This window comes from Oreochromis aureus, linkage group 22 (genome assembly GCF_013358895.1).
Source record: "Oreochromis aureus strain Israel breed Guangdong linkage group 22, ZZ_aureus, whole genome shotgun sequence".
Classification (NCBI taxonomy): Eukaryota; Metazoa; Chordata; class Actinopteri; order Cichliformes; family Cichlidae; genus Oreochromis; species Oreochromis aureus.
This window is the reverse complement of record NC_052962.1, coordinates 2,108,696-2,124,703: the sequence shown is the minus strand read 5'-3', so window position 1 is coordinate 2,124,703 and position 16,008 is coordinate 2,108,696. Positions and strand designations below refer to the sequence as shown.

The 16,008-nt window shown below is 41.7% G+C and overlaps 1 protein-coding gene across 5 annotated transcripts; it reads right to left on the bottom strand.

Annotated features, from left to right (window-relative positions):
- Positions 1-614: 614 nt before the first annotated feature.
- sema4ab (sema domain, immunoglobulin domain (Ig), transmembrane domain (TM) and short cytoplasmic domain, (semaphorin) 4Ab) lies at positions 615-16,008 on the bottom strand. Of its 5 annotated transcripts, XM_039606024.1 has the most exons (16): positions 15,788-16,007; positions 15,409-15,562; positions 15,077-15,234; positions 13,882-14,042; positions 12,679-12,738; positions 12,301-12,399; positions 11,989-12,082; positions 10,174-10,296; positions 9,733-9,860; positions 8,929-9,110; positions 8,369-8,513; positions 5,642-5,831; positions 5,362-5,477; positions 4,547-4,710; positions 3,521-3,615; positions 615-3,211 (listed from the first exon to the last, which is right to left on the bottom strand). In XM_039606024.1, exons 3-16 carry the CDS (start codon positions 15,171-15,173, stop codon positions 2,373-2,375), a joined length of 2,493 nt encoding a protein of 830 aa, XP_039461958.1. In that variant the 5' UTR covers positions 15,174-15,234; positions 15,409-15,562; positions 15,788-16,007; the 3' UTR covers positions 615-2,372. The 5 variants fall into 5 exon arrangements, with proteins under 5 accessions (XP_039461958.1, XP_039461960.1, XP_039461959.1 ...); XM_039606026.1 differs by having other exon boundaries at positions 13,882-14,038; positions 15,409-16,008; XM_039606025.1 differs by lacking the exon at positions 15,409-15,562 and having other exon boundaries at positions 15,788-16,008.

Sequence of the window (16,008 nt, the reverse complement as noted above, 5' to 3'; positions counted from 1 at the left end):
AATAGCAGCTTTATGAACGTGGAAACGAAACATGTCCATCAGTTGGCTCAGACGCAGCAGGATGGAAACAGTCGGGAGAGAAACTAAAAGTTTGCTGAAGAAAACGTGCCAGGCAAAACCAAGAATATGCCAGAACAGCTTAGGTTTGGAAAGTTGGATCTAAACAAACCATTTAACTTCCTGTTTGTCCAAAGAACTAAGTGGAGATGTTTATCCTTAAAGTACAGCATCACGTATGGTGAGAACCAAACAGCATTTCAGCACAAACATCTCTTACCAAGTGTCACGTATGATGGTGGAGGGGTGCCAAAGGACCTGGCACCTTGATGTCAGCCCTCACCTTCTTTATATACTAAAGCATTCTAAAACCAAATGTGAGTCCATCTTTCTGACAGCTAAAGCTTTGCATTAATTGGATCATGCAGCTGGACAATGATCCCAAGCACAACAGTAAATATACAAGCAAACCAATCTGAATGACATGCTGTGGCAGGACCTTAAAGACACTATGGATCAATGAACCGAAGCAACGCTGTAAAGCAGTGGGACAAAATTCCTCCACAACAACATGAAAGACTGATAAAGTCATACAGAAAACAGTTTCTTCAAGTTAATGTTGCGAAAGGTGGTTTTATTAGTGAATTGTGTAGTTTACTAAGGTTTTCACAGAAGTTCATTGAGTGCTGTAAAAAAGCGTCCTAGGATGACTGAGATGACTTGAATGATGGCAGAGCAGATGGATTTCCAAGTCATTAAGAAATTGAGAAGACATAAAAACAAATGTGATGGTTTTTTATATATTTTGTAACATTTCAGAGACCTGTTTATTGAAGTGAATGTAAATATGTTGAGTCTTTATTACAGCTGTGGATGAATTTTTATTGATGTGTCCAAATGGTGAGAAGTACAAACAGCTCCACAGGATTGTCACATAACAGGTAGCAGAGGCACATTCACGTTTGTTTTGTCACAAAAAAAGTTCTTTTTTTGTGACAAAACTAATCCTTACACATTTTGATGAAAACGTAATATATGGAAATGAATGTTTCAAAAAGGTGCATACATCCTGGTGCATGCAACACCAGTTGCATTGGACTAATCTATAAAAATATTTAAAGAAGCAGCTGCATTGGACAGAACTGTACCTTTTACCAAATGAAGCTATCACACAGAATAGTCAGAACATAACCAGCTATAATATGATGACCAACCGGAACATAAAAAACCCAGAATATTCAGAACCAATACGTTAAAGCTAATCAACAGTTATGTTTTTCATTGGATCAGTGTTCCTGTTCAGAGAGATTTTAACTCAGGTTTTTGTCACCACTATTTACAAATGTTACAGTTTGGAAATGAAGACATTTAGGAGAATACAATTACTGACCACTAAAACTAAGGCTACCAGAAACAGTTGCTAAATCAGCCTTTTTAGAATCGTGTGCAAACTTTATTCCAGTTATTTCCACCCATTCAGAACTTGTGGCAAAAGCTGACACGCAGGCAATCAGTAGTGAAAGTGTTACAGACAAGTCAGTTATCAGAACTGGGACCTCAGCAGGTCCAGTACCAAGTGTGACAAATGTTTGATCTCCATCAATACACCAGTTCAAGCTGTGAAAAAGACTGGGTAGTTACAACACACACGGTTATACAGCAATTGTGCCTGTTCAAAATGTAGCTATGCAGAACAGGCACATTTGTGTAATGCTTTTACAATCATGCTGTTTCTTGTTCAGTCTTGCTGCGTGTTGTTGTCCAGCTATTTGAGATCACAGCAATGAAACTGTGAAAGACATTTTTCATAACCCTTCAAAGGCCTGTTTGAGGGTTCGAGTAAGGGTCTGGCACTTAGGTGTAACGGTCGAAGCTTTATATTTGTGAGACATTCATTTTCCCACGCCTCTTCTTCCACCACAACAATACTCATAAATGATGCCAGTAAATGGCTGTTGAGAAAAGTGATCCCACGCACACAGTTCTTTGATTTATTAGTAAGATCACATCCAGATCTTACCAATTAGGATGGCCATCCTCAGTATTTAAACCTCGTCATTAACTGTTACCACGGTAATATCGTAGATCTCAACAGCCCTTCAAGAAGAACTCCGCAGCCACTTTCAGTTGCACATGGGAACTTATTTGTGACCTAAACTGAGCTGTAATTTCAAAGTACACCAGGACATTAAAACTGCATGTATAGAATAATAAGTCAAATCCCATGAAAACCACTTTAAAATGGTTTGGGTAACTTCCTCACCCTTCAAATAAAGTTTTAAAAAACTTTTTCCTCCTGTTGCCAAAGACTTCCCATAGATCAGGATTCTTCAAGTGCCATGTGTCTTTTTTCATCTGTAACACTGTAACTCTGTTTAGATGGGGGTGTTAGGCAAATGTCCATTAGAACCTGAAACCGCAGCGTTACAAACTAACTCGCTGCCATGTCCACTTTGCAGTCCTTGTTCATTCCTTTTGCTCAGAAACACATTTGCCCTTCGGGCCTCCTGCTCTACAGGGGTCCTTCTGTCAGAGTCTATGGTTACGGTTGCTGCTTGTGGGGCTGTTCTGTTGTTGCAGCGCTGTGTGATGACAAACAGAAATATGGTGATTAACAAACTGAGGGACAGCACTAGCAAAAGTGACACAATTACCAGCTCCTTTAAATAGCATGGGGCTTGGGCGGCCAGCAGTGCTTCCCCATCCCGGAGCTCTAATTCTCTTTGTCGAGGCTCCTTTGTCCATAAGGTCAGGTTTTTGCCCAGCTGTCTGGTGGTGACTTGAGTGTTCCTGTTGGATGGCGTTGTCTTAGACTCTCCTTGGTGTGTTTCTGTTCTTTCAGGCCAAGTTCCTACAGATATGTGGAGTCCAGATCCCGGCTTGACCATAGATTGTGTTGTGGGTATCGCATTTGTCCGAGGCTGGGTGTAGGTGGTTGGAGTTTGAGACAGAGGGCTGGTCTTCTGCTTGACATGATAGATGGCCATAGTCTGTTGGTAGCCATTTTCAATGGACAGGCAGAGATAGTGGCCCAGTGTGGCAGGGGTGGCCACAAAGCTCAGACTCCCATCCTCCAAGTTCAGATACAAGTCTGAGGACAGCCGACTGTTGGGACGCTCCCAGAGCTGCTGAGACAGTCTTGATGCTGCAGGACACTGCAGCCGCACTACTTCGTTCAGAGACACAGACACCAGCTCGCCTGGAGGACATGAGGCTGACATACAGATTATAGTTTGCATCATAAACAGGTGTTCGGATATCACAGAAACTAAGAACAATACTCTGACCATGCTTCTAAACAAGAATCTATTGGAAAAATGCAAAAATCTGAATTTCACACAATCATGTCTAAATTAGAAAAGTAAAAGTTAAATAAAGCAAATTCATGTTTTATATGCTTGGCTCACAGCCCACACAAAACCTCAGACATCGGACTTTTCATGATTTATTTAATTCCTTTTAGACTTTTCTCCTCCATTTAATCTTCAGACTAAAATAGATATTAAAAAGATATTATACTCACCCGCAGGCAGTTTGTTTGGACCAAATCTGCTCTTATGATTTAGTGAAACACTGCTGCATGCCTCTTCAGCATTTCCCCTTTCTATGTCCTGGCCTCTGAGGAGGGAAACCATTAACAGAGAAGGTGGGTACCAAGTTTCACAGATTCACCACTGATGACCAATCCTCAAACCAGAAGTAAAAACATGAAATTCACAAAGCAGTCATCTATTACTTGGAAGGCTGGTGGTTTGATCCCTGGCTCCTTCAATCTGCCAAATATCCTTGGGCAAGGTACAAACCCAAGTATAATGTGTGTGAACGTTACAACGCACTTTCACAGAGGAAAAAAGTGAGGCAAGTTGTATGGAGCGCTTTGAGTACTCAGGTAGAATAGAAAGGTGCTAAATAGATAAGAACAAGTCCATTTACCACTGACCGAGAGGGAGGAAATTGGTAAATGGATGTTCTATAATCCCACTAAGGCTACGTCCACACTAATGCGTTTTCGTTTGAAAACGCATCGTTTTCTCTCCGTTTTGACCTCCCGTCCACATTGAGACGGCGCTTTCCTCAAGGAAAACGCTCTCAAAAACGCATACATTTCAAAACGCAGCTGTCCCGTCACAGTGTGGACACTCAAAAACGCAGACTTTCTAAAACCATGACGCATTTTAGTCATGTGATGCAGTCATGTGACTAATCAAACAAAGATAACGGAGGGCATTATACAGCAGTTGTTTTGTCTGACAGCCCTATTAAAGATGAATATCAGTTTGTACATGCTGCAGATAGCTTTTCTTCATATTCTTTAATTCTCACTCGCTTTTGCGCATGCGCAGGACTGGAACGTAAGCGTTTTCATCCGTTTCAATGTGGACGCACACCTCTGTGAAGACGACTGAAAACGATAGTGTGGACGCGGAGCGGTTTCAGACGAAATTTAGTTTCATTGTGCAACCTTGTGTTTCATAATAAAAACGTGAGCAGACTGGTAAATCGTTTGTGCTGAACATATTAATCATAATAAAAATCTTGTGTTACTCACAGGTTAGTGTTTGTTGTAGAGACCATCACACAGACCCTACTGGCAGTATCCCAACCACAGAAGGGATCTCGGGCCAGAACACACTGAGCACAGGTCCAGTAAAAAGAACAGTTAGCTGTCGGGACCTTCACGACGCTCTCCGATGTGCCGATATAAATCACTCCCTGTAGTGGGACACAATAAGTGTTCAAACATTTCTGGATAGTACTCTGTCGTAATGACATTATTCTGCTTCACTGTGGATAATCATGTAGTTAGCAAAACTGAGTTCAAACTGTTTACCTGCAGAACATCTGGAACAACACAGATAGAGATCAATTCTACTTTTTACCCAGACTTGCAAATTTATCAGTTAAGGACTTCAGCCTGTTCATAAAAAATAATAGATTATTGAACCTAACCGAGTGCAAGATTATAACACGTCCCATTCAATGCTGCCAGTTTGCACCTCAGACTGTCCCTGAGCTCAATCTGGTGATTGATCTGGGCAAAATGGACTAGTCTGCCATATCATTAGTTTCATTTTGATTTTCAGTGTGTCTTTGAATTCATTTGCATCCAACAATATGGCCTTTTGTTCCTGACGTGTCGTTCGGTCCATATCAATATGAATATCCAGCGTGACTTTGAGTTAGCAGTGTAGCTTGGAGCTAAATAATAATACATAAATAATTAACACTCAAAGCAGCACACAGGAACGCTCTATGGTTATTGCCACTTCTTTGTCTCCATTGCCTCCAACAGTAAATCTGGACTCTAGTCTAAAAACCTAAATGGAACTAAATCACCAATTAAAGGTCAGCGGCAGTGTGCACCTTGGGTATGGAGAGCTTCAGGCTCTTGACAGGCTGAGGCTGCCCAAAGACCTGAATCTCCTCAATGATATGGGCCCCTCTGTGTAGCAGCACTGCTTTATGCAAGTAACCAGACTCTGAAACATCAGAAAAGAAATCATTAATAACATAAAACTATTCAAGAAGAAGTGCTGAGAGGATATAAACCTGTTACTGTGAGGTGTCAGCCTGGTAGTCGTGGAAGAGTTCGGAAGTTTGTTAGTTCTGAAAATGTATTTTACTGCTCTGCCTCCAGTCCTACCTGTAAGGAGAAACAGGACAGTGTAGTGTTTGCCGTTGGCTGCCTGGACCCTCTGGACAGTCAGGTGGCTGTAGTGGTGCTCAGCAGACACCATGGTGAGATTTCTTCCAACTGGTCGCACACTGTCATCTGTCAGGAAGTTCTCTTTGACAAAGCGCAGGGCATTGTCTGAGGCGTTGTGCAGGCCACACTAACACAAAAGTTGACACAAACTAATTATTTTTGTATTCATTTCCATTTGTGCAGCACTTTTTTCTTGCACATTATCAATAGCAGAGAGCGTGCCATCACCAATACAAAACTGCTGTCTAACAAAAGGCTTACAATTATGTTCAAAATCAAAAACTCACTTAACGCTCCAACATATTTACTATCAAGTTATACGTCAGCTGTACTAGTCTTCATTAGTAGTTGCAAAATGTATTGTGGGTCTCCACCCTGCTGACTGTTATGTTGCCTGTAGTTACATGTTTCAAATCTGAACAGCATTTTGAAATGTGAAATATTGCATTTAAAGAATTTTTAAGAATACATTTATAATAAAGACTACAATGTCGATGTTAATAGGTTTACAATATTTTGAACACATCAGTGGGTGTGTTGAAGTATGAAAGTCTGGAAAAGGAAATGTGTTAAAATCTGGGTCTTGATATCTTTGCATTTAGAAAATATCATTTACTTTGGTAAACAATTTCCCAGGTGTTACTAAACAGAGAAAGGAATTTTTGACACAGCTTTCCAAATAACTTCATCCAAACTTTTTTTTTCAAAAAACCCAATAGAGTAGGATAGAATAGCTTTTTATTGTCACTGTTACAAGAACAGTGAAAGGCAGTTTGGCATCTCTCCATGTGTGTGGAGGACACAATAGCGTAAGTATTTACACAATAATGTTTTGAATTAACTTCACATAATACCTGCTTGAAACAACAGACACTTATCTTTATGTTGATATTGCCACTAGAGCAGCTTTTTTTGTGACTGTGGAAGTCTAACCGGGACAGTATGGTGTCTTTTAAGTAATTGCTGTTTGAAGTACTCATCCATATAGAATAGAATAGGATAGAATAGCTTTTTATTGTCACTGTTACAAGAACAGTGAAAGGCAGTTTGGCATCTCCCCATGTGTGTGGAGGACACAATAGCGTAAGTATTTACACAATAACAGACAAATTTACATTTACACAAGAAAGATATGTACGAGTTACACATACACCTGCAAACATACACGCACATACATACATATATGTATATATACATATATGCATCCATACATGCATACACACACATATTTCCACATACACGCTTACATCTATACTTACACATACATGCCATCTAACTAGCAGGTGCATTGAGAGGTGCAGTGTGATCAGTGATATTGCACATAAATACTGAGGTTAACATTATTAGCTGCCCGATGCTATTATTCACTTTTTGCTGTATAACCGGCTGCAGTCGTTTGTTTTAGCTCCTACAGGTTTGATGGCATGGACTCTTCTTTCAGTTCACCCACACATTTTCAGTGAGATCCAAGTCGGAGCTTTGTGCAGGTCAGTCGATAACGTTCACCAGGAGAGACGTATGTTTTGGGCTGTTGTCATGTTGGAAGACAAACGATGGCCCAGTTTCTGCTGCTGAGTGCTTGAGGTTTAAAATTGTCACATATCCTCCTTTTTCATGATACCTTCCACCTTGTGAGATTCTGAACCACATTTCACTGCGGAGATCTTGAATCGTTTTTCTTTCTCCAAAAATAAGAAGCATCTCTATCTCATAGAGCTCTAGTTTAATGTCATCTGACCAAAGGATGCACTTCCACTAATCCTTCTCCAGGTTGAGTCTGGTTTGAGGTCGTAAGTGGAGTTCCTGTGCAGAAGTCGAGTGATCGTCTTCTTTGAGACTCCAATTCCCAACTTGGCCAAGTCATTCACTCATGTTGTGGCAGTTTAGCATTTTCTTAAAATCTTTCACTTCCCACCTCTGCTACAGTTGTTCTGTCCTGTTTGGCTCTCATTACATTTCTCGATGATACATCTCAGTAGAACAACTCGGAAACGCTGCGATAACTTTGTGTATCCATCTCCTGCTTTATGATCATCAAAAATTATTTTTCTCATGTAAAAAGATTTGATTTGGTTTTTGGCATGGTGCTTTCTCTGTGGCACACGTGTACACTGGAAGATAAACCTCAGTTTTAACTTAATTTTATAAGTTTTCAGCTTTAAAAAGTTAAAGCACATCATTGCACAACCTGGTTTGTTATTCAGGGGATAATTTATACTGACCCTGGAAAAAACACTTTCTCAGATAATTCTATTATTGTGAGTAAATATAATTTATGCTTTCTAAAGAAAACTAGCATGCTTAGAAATGCTATGTTGGAAATCCTTTGTTCTGTTTTGTCAAAATTTTGCCAAAAACCTGAAATTTCATAACGCTAATAATTTTATCCACATCTGTATTAAGAATGCTAAGCTAACTGTAAAAGTGTGAACTTGGTACCAAGAGCAGAAGTAGTAAGTAAAGTAGTGAGAAAGCAGGAAGGACCAGACCGTAGTAATGACGTGGAAGAAGACGACGACTAATAATCCTGAAACTTTTACATCTGAGAATTAAACTGTCTCTGTGAATATGGATTTAGTTTTCACACATGAAGGCAGCGTGTTTGCATGTACACCCCGCTGATTCATGGAGACTTTAAATAAGTTTTCATAAGTAACCATTTACCTCGCCTGGATTTGCGACCTTCTCTTGAACCCGTGCACTCCACTGTAATGTGTCCCGGTTCAGGACTTTGTAGTTGCCAGAAAAGACCGATTTGATGTCAGTGAGGCGGAAGGAACAGACTGCTGATCGCCCAGAGTTGACAGACCTGGTTAATCAACAACAAACATTAAGAATACAGTCACGAAGAATTCGAAACATGAAACTACGGCAAGCAACTTGTTTCATTCTTAAATGTGCATCCTTTAAATAGTATTTCTTCTCTGTTGTATTCTATATCAATCCTCAATGAAGGCCACAGAAAGACTGCTTGGAGGATTCGTGAGCATCACGAGAGCCTTCCTTGACTGGTACAGAAGAGCACATCCCTCAGATTTGAATGCTTCCCCTGGTCAGATGGCACGGATACATCACTGCAGTTTTCTAAATGACCTAAAGGTCAAATCTACACATGCTTCACCTATACAGTAGGTCAAAGATCTGAAAACTGTGCTTCTCAATCTCTACAGCAAGTTTGTATTAATGGAAACATCGTGATTTTTTCAGGAGACATCATCACTAACCACTGAGAGGTGAATATGCCATAAAAGAGTATGTCATCCACAGGAGCGCCCTCTGCAGGCAGGAGGGTGTCTATGTCCTGGAGCACATTATAGGGCAGCTCATGGTCAGCTTGGCAAAGCAGCTGAGCTTTTGCGAACGTGGTCCAGCGTCGCTGCAGGGTCCGCTGACCTCCCACATCACTCTGACAAATGGGAGAACACAGTGAAGTATGTTATCATGTATATAATATTACAGAAAGGTCAGTGTTACAACCCTTTGACAGAATTCTGACATGATAGGAAAAACAATCCTGACAGGCAGAAATCTTGGAGATGTCATCCAGTCATGTGGGTAAAGTCACAAATTCAGCTTCACCTTGCTGACTAAGTTTCCCTGTACTGTCAGACGCACTAAGAAGTTACCTTACAGGAGGATTTCTTAAATAGTGACATCACTCCAGTTCATGTTGAGAAGATCAAAAGAGACAAAGTTGTTATTACAGCCTGTACTGGTTACATTTAGCCTTACTGACCACTAAAAGGGCTCTGCAGGGCACATTCACCCATTGTATTTCATAAACACATAACATTCAGTCCATTTTAAGGTTTGTTATGCTATAACTGCATCTGTAGCCTTGGAGACACATATGACTGGCTGTCTGTTTCCTGTGTCTAAATGAGGACTATTAGTGTTTGTGTGACGGGTTTGGTCCGCTGGTGAAGTTTGTTTTTTCCTGGGAGAAAATTCCAAATATCAGAGCACTGCTGAATCTTTGCAGAATCTTTCTGGACGGTTCGTAGACGAGCACTGTTGTTCCCACTTACCATGCAGATCTGAGAGACGCGGGAGACGATAAACTTGTCGATGAAGTCATACTCTCTGCCCACTTCAGTGAAGAAGAAATAAATTTTCTCTTCATCTGGAATAAATGTGGAACTGATGAAAGTTGGATCTATGGCAAACAGAAGGCAACATAAGCAGAAATGTAAGTTACTGGAAACAATGTGTGAAAGACATGGTAAAGCTGGAAATCCAAGTACATTTTTAAGAATAAAACAGAAATAAGAAACACTTATTACAATGTTTGTGATTCCCACCACATAACAGGTAACAGACAAGGCACTCGTTTTCATTAGATGTGCCAGCAAACAAATGGATTGATGCTGATCTAAGACGCCATGTAGCAAAGTTTATCTAAGATTAAAGAAATTCTATTTTCAGCTACTTCAAATATCTGAGGTTGGGGAAGAACTCACTGCACTCACCCTCCAACCATCCTAATGTGTCATCCAACTTCAGGTCGACACGCTTGCCCTCGCTGAGATGCCTTGAGATGACTGGCCGGTTTCCCCTGTAGTCTGCCACAGTGCCAGTATAAAGCTCTCCATCTGAGACACATGACAACATTTGACATCATACTGACGGGCAACACCGACACAACGAAAATCAACCATTTTTGTGGCTATTGGCAGCAGGTTTGTGTGCAGACACACTGACTGTAAACATGATGAAAGTTCTCAATGGACTCAACATGATTCCACTTTACACAGCAGAATCATGTCAATAATACATCGGCTTACGTTCACCAAGCTGATTTATTGGTCGCGCTATAACTTACATGTGTGGTGTGTGCGATCAACGTGCAGACAGTGTTTGATAAAGATTTAAAATGTCACGTCACATCTGACCTCTTCAAGGTCAACAGACTGATCTGCAGGTCAAAGTGATAATGATGATATATGACGCTATTTAAAGTCATGTTTCTTACTGCCATTGTTTGTATTGACAACACAGAGGTATGCAGATTCTAAATATCACCTTACTTTGGACCTCCGACCTTCTTCGAGGTAAAACATAAAATAAGGCCTTTTATCTTTAAAACACTGATCAAAAATCTCCTAATGGAAAGATTCTTATTGGCAATCGTTTCATGTTCAGCAACACAAAGATCCCAAACCGGCTGATAATGCAGTAAAAGCACATCCATCATCATGGATTAGCCTTCGCTAATCGAAAAAAAAGGCATTCAAAGGTTGTGGTAACATTCAAATAAGAGCCTTGAAATGTCCTTCAAGAACATGAACAACTATTCCTGAGAGCGATTAAAGAAATAACAAGAAAGGTTGTAACAAAGTTCATACTGTGTTCAACCGAGTTCAGGCTCTGATGAAGGATAAAGGTGGTCACAGCAAACACTGCACAGCTGTAGCCTGAAGGTAATAAGCTCTGCAAGAACCATTACTACCCAGGCTAACTTCAAAACAGCTCATGTTTGAATTCATCACAAGTGCTTCATGCTGTGAATTCCCCAATAAATCCTGCAGCTGTGCAATCCTGCATTTCGCACCAGCCAGAGACAGGACAGGGATGACTGGGACAGGGATAACTGGGACAGGGACAGGACAGGGATGACTGGGACAGGGATAACTGGGACAGGGACAGGACAGGGATGACTGGGACAGGTATAACTGGGACAGGGACAGAACAGGGATCACTGGGAGAGGGATAACTGGGACAGGGACAGGACAGAGATGACTGGGACAGGACAGGGATCACTGGGACAGGGACAGGACAGGGATGACTGGGACAGGACAGGGATGACTGGGACAGGGATAACTGGGACAGGGACAGGACAGGGATGACTGGGACAGGTATAACTGGGACAGGGACAGGACAGGGATGACTGGGACAGGGACGACAGGGACAACTGGGACAGGGACAGGACAGGGATGACTGGGACAACTGGGACAGGGACAGGGATGACTGGGACAACTGGGACAGGGACAGGACAGGGATGACTGGGACAGGGATAACTGGGACAGGGACAGGACAGGGATGACTGGGACAGGGATAACTGGGACAGGGACAGGACAGGGATGACTGGGACAGGGATGACTGGGACAGGGATAACTGGGACAGGGACAGGACAGGGATGACTGGGACAGGGATAACTGGGACAGGGACAGGACAGGGATGACTGGGACAGGAATAACTGGGACAGGGACAGGACAGGGATCACTGGGAGACACCAAAATAGAGAGTTGTAATAATCCAGTCATGCTGTGGCATCATTTCCTCACCTACAACGATAGCCGTATTGCGTTGATAAGGGTCATAGGGGCATCGACCTCTCCCTTCATCAGGCTTGAGGCTCATTGTTAATGTGTCAGTGTTCTGGGAAGACAAGGAGAAAAAGTCAAGCTGCTACTGAAGTGAATGCTAAATGGAAGGACCCAACCATTTCTACTCCAACCTACACTTTTCAAAAAACAAACATATAAAAAGGGAAATTCAGGCTTTTTTGCATCAACTTAATGCTACAATCACTAAACAGTGAGTAATACTGTAACACTGTCACAGTGTTAAACAAACTAACAACTTAAATGCCTTACGATGTAGGTGCAGCGTGGACTGAAGGCGAATGTTCCACAGGCATAGATGTGGGTGGTGTTCAGGAACTGCAGTACACGTATGAAATTGGGACAGTCAGCCTGGAAACACAAAGAAGAAAGAAAAAGGGCAAAGTTTAACATTTCAACAGAACCAGCTCATGTAAAACTGTTAACTGTTTGTCTAAATTAGGGCCTGTTGGTTCCCCAACAAATAAATCAAAAGACAACCTAACTGAAATATTCCAATGTTTTTATGCTCATATACAGGACTGTAACTGCTAGCTGGTAAATTATTGGCACCTTTGTCTCATTTGGTTTGTATATTTGTAATTTAATAAGTACAAAGTATTTGTTCATGCATTCAAACAGAACACTTACCATTTTCTTTCCCTTCATGGAGCACTGTTCAAGGTCTTCATGTGAAGGACTCCAGTCCAGCTGAGAGAAGAGGAGAGGGTCAAGTTCATCAAGTTCTTCACATTGTTTTTAACCACAGCAGCAGATTTGTGAACAGGGAGGCCGTGATGTAAAAGAGCACAGCAAAGGCCAGAACACAGTTCTTTTCAAGACTGCATTTTTTTTTTTTTTTTTAAATACACCAAAAGCAGGCACTACTACTACAGGTTTTACAGTCACATAGTATTTAACCCACTTTGTCTTTGTCTGAATGATCAGAAGGACCTTTAGAAATTCATTTAGCAATTTTAAAAAGCTACCTGCTCCTACATAAGATACTGTTTTCTGCATCATGGTCTGCTGACTTAAACAGCACATCAAACAGGAACTGTTAAAAATGCTTGCACTTTTTTACTGTGTGATTATTGCAAACTGTGACAATTTGCAATAAACTGAATGTGTGAGGTACATACGAGTCAAACTAGTCATACTGGACATACTTCCTAGTCCAGAGACTGGATTATCGGATTGTGCCAAGATGTGGCAAGCATAGCTAACATAGAAGTACATGAGAAAGGAGACGTGGAAAAAGTCCAGATCTAATTCTCAAACAACTGTCTGAACGTCAAGTGTGAAAAAAATGAATGGAAATAGAAGCAGTCTGTGGTGTGCAGGCTACAAGGATGCAGGGCGAGATTACTCGGCTATCTTTGAGCTTTTTTTGCTCTTCAGCCAGTATTTCACGTTTTAAACACAATAAATATTTCAATATACTTTAACTTGGCAACAGAGATTCTGCCTGCAATGTTTTGCAAAAATACTTTAGAATAGTTTAATAAAAAAATTACTGTTTTTTTCTTTTGAGTTCTTTAAATTTAAGTTTAAAAAAGTACAGGTGATGGTGAAGCAGTGATTGTACTGTGTCGCAGACACAAAGCTGAAGACTTGACAGCCAAGTAGTCCTTCCTATTAAGCTTCTTTGAAGTCCACCAGCAGGGCGCATACATGGTTGTTTCACTGTCTCTGCAGTCGGGCCGTCATAAAAAAATTGGTAGTCACATGGACATCTGTTTAGAGCCTCACAGTCTAATTCCTAACAGAGACTATCTGATCTGCATTTGCATAATCTCAAGTGACTTTATTACAACATGCATAAGTGTGCATCTGTCAACAGTCAGCCCCTACCTTGTTCCTCAGTATGATGCTGGCCTTGCGGCTAACATTCAGTGCTAACACAGAGTCCCGAGCTCCAACATATAATATGTCCCCATCTTCACTGAGCAGCAGCGTGGTGGTATTGCTGACATCGTGGCTGTTGAAGCGGATGAGACGTCTCCCAGGACTATCTGTTATCAAACAGCAGTTTGTATCAGGATAAAGCATTTTAGGATTAAATATCCACAGATAACTAAACAGCACAAACCAAGCCATGAAGTCCAACGCACTGTGTGCCGACCTCTGAGACAGGATTATACCAAGGCACAGATCTGGGGGGAGGAAACATTTCTGCAGCACTGAAGGTCCCAATAAGCACAGTGGCCGCTGTAAGGGAGATGATCAAGAAGTTCAAAGTCACTCCGACAGAACTCCACTGTTGGTTTGTGGAGAAAAGAGAATGACCATCTCTGCACCACTCCATCAATCAGGCCTGTACGGCCAGGTGGAAAAGTCACCTGAAGGACTTTCAGACCACGAGAAACAAAATTCTCTGATCTGATGAGACCAAGATCTAACTCTATGGCCTGAACGCCAAGCATCATATCTGGAGGACACTCTGGAGGCACTGCTTAGCACCTGGCCACTATGATCCCTACAGTGAAGCACGATGGGGGCTGCATCATGCTTGATGATAACCTGCTCCAGAGGTAATGATCCTAAGCACACAGCCAAGATAACAAAGGAGCGGCTACACTGTGTCGACGTTCGTGGGTATCCCCACCACGAACATCTCTGAAGAGATCTGAAAGTGGCTGTGCACTGATACTATTTTTGTTATTTTTTATACATCTTCCAGAATTTCAACCTCTTTTTTACTTACATGTGAAACAAGCAAAGAGCTGTGAACACTTTCCCCGTGCACCGTACATGCATTACAATCAGACACTGAAGTGTACAATTTCACAGTACTCCATCTAACATGATAACTGTCAACTACATTTGTGTTTGGAATCCCAGTTAATTTGACTAACATGATTTTGCCCATTTTTTTTAAATTCATGAGGTTTCAGCACAATATTTGTACACAAGAATCAATTTCGTATATGAAAGACGTGAGAGAACAAAAACATCGCTGTGCTTTGTTCTGTCCCTAATACATTTAAATGAACCAACATGATAAAGGGGGTAAAAATGCACGTGATGTTTCAAAGGCTTCACTCACCCATAGGGAAGGAGACTCTGGGAGTCAGTCTTGTCACACATGGGCACAGAAAACCCAGCAAGGCTAGGGCGAGTGGCAGCAGGTTGGGGTTCTCCATCACAGCAGGAATAATGGAGTCTGGCCTCGTTTACACTGAAGTTCACATACCATCACTCCATCTGAGACACATGCACACACGTTACCGTACAGTCCTCTAATCAAATGCAGTGACTCGTGTTGTTTCCACGGTGAGTTTGTGTAACTCCGTTAATGTTTATATGACTAAGCATTAAAGCTACAGGTTTAAGTTTTCCATTCGAAGCTGGAACAGAGAAATCAGAGATATCACCTACACGGAGGAACATGAGGAGGAACGCGGGTCCGTCGCTGTGTTTTGTTTGTTCAGCTGTGTCTTTGTTTCTTGCTGTGATGAAGAGTCACAGCTCAGGCAGCGGCTTGACTGAGCCTCAATAGGAGCCTCGACTTATCCACAGTGTGGAGATGTCGCTGATTTAAAAAGCATGAACCTGAAGATGAGCTCAACAGTAACCCTGTAACACGACACATACACTCCACGGCTCCGCCAGCACAGCCCGCAGAGTTTCACAGATTACTGCTGGGGCGTTTTACGTTGAGTAACGATGCAATGACGATAGTTTCTTGTGTGCTAAATAACTCTATTTTAGAAAAACTTACAGAGCGACAACACAAAAGACAGAAAAGTCAGCTTACGTTTCCTTTCCTCTCCGTTTTCCTTACATCGCTCCAAAAACACCAATATTCTGTCTAACACTCACGGATCAGTAACCACTAAACGAAAAACGTGAGGAGAAAACGCTGACCGTGGTTGAGCCTTTACTATAACAACAAAGCCCCACAGCCTCCTCCCATTCGGAGATCTAGGAAGCCCCGGCCTCCACCTGCAGGGCAGCCGTACACATTACAACCGTACG

What these genes read in the sequence shown, in the direction of transcription:
- sema4ab (XM_039606025.1), bottom strand. Translation starts at nt 15,173, where the DNA reads ATGGAGAACCCCAACCTGCTGCCACTCGCCCTAGCCTTGCTGGGTTTT. An exon ending in GTCCACGCTGCACCTACATC is followed by an intron (nt 12,083 to 12,300) that starts GTAAGGCATTTA and finishes TTGTCTTCCCAG; the next exon opens with AACACTGACACATTAACAAT. An exon ending in TGAAGCTCTCCATACCCAAG is followed by an intron (nt 4,711 to 5,361) that starts GTGCACACTGCC and finishes GTCCCACTACAG; the next exon opens with GGAGTGATTTATATCGGCAC.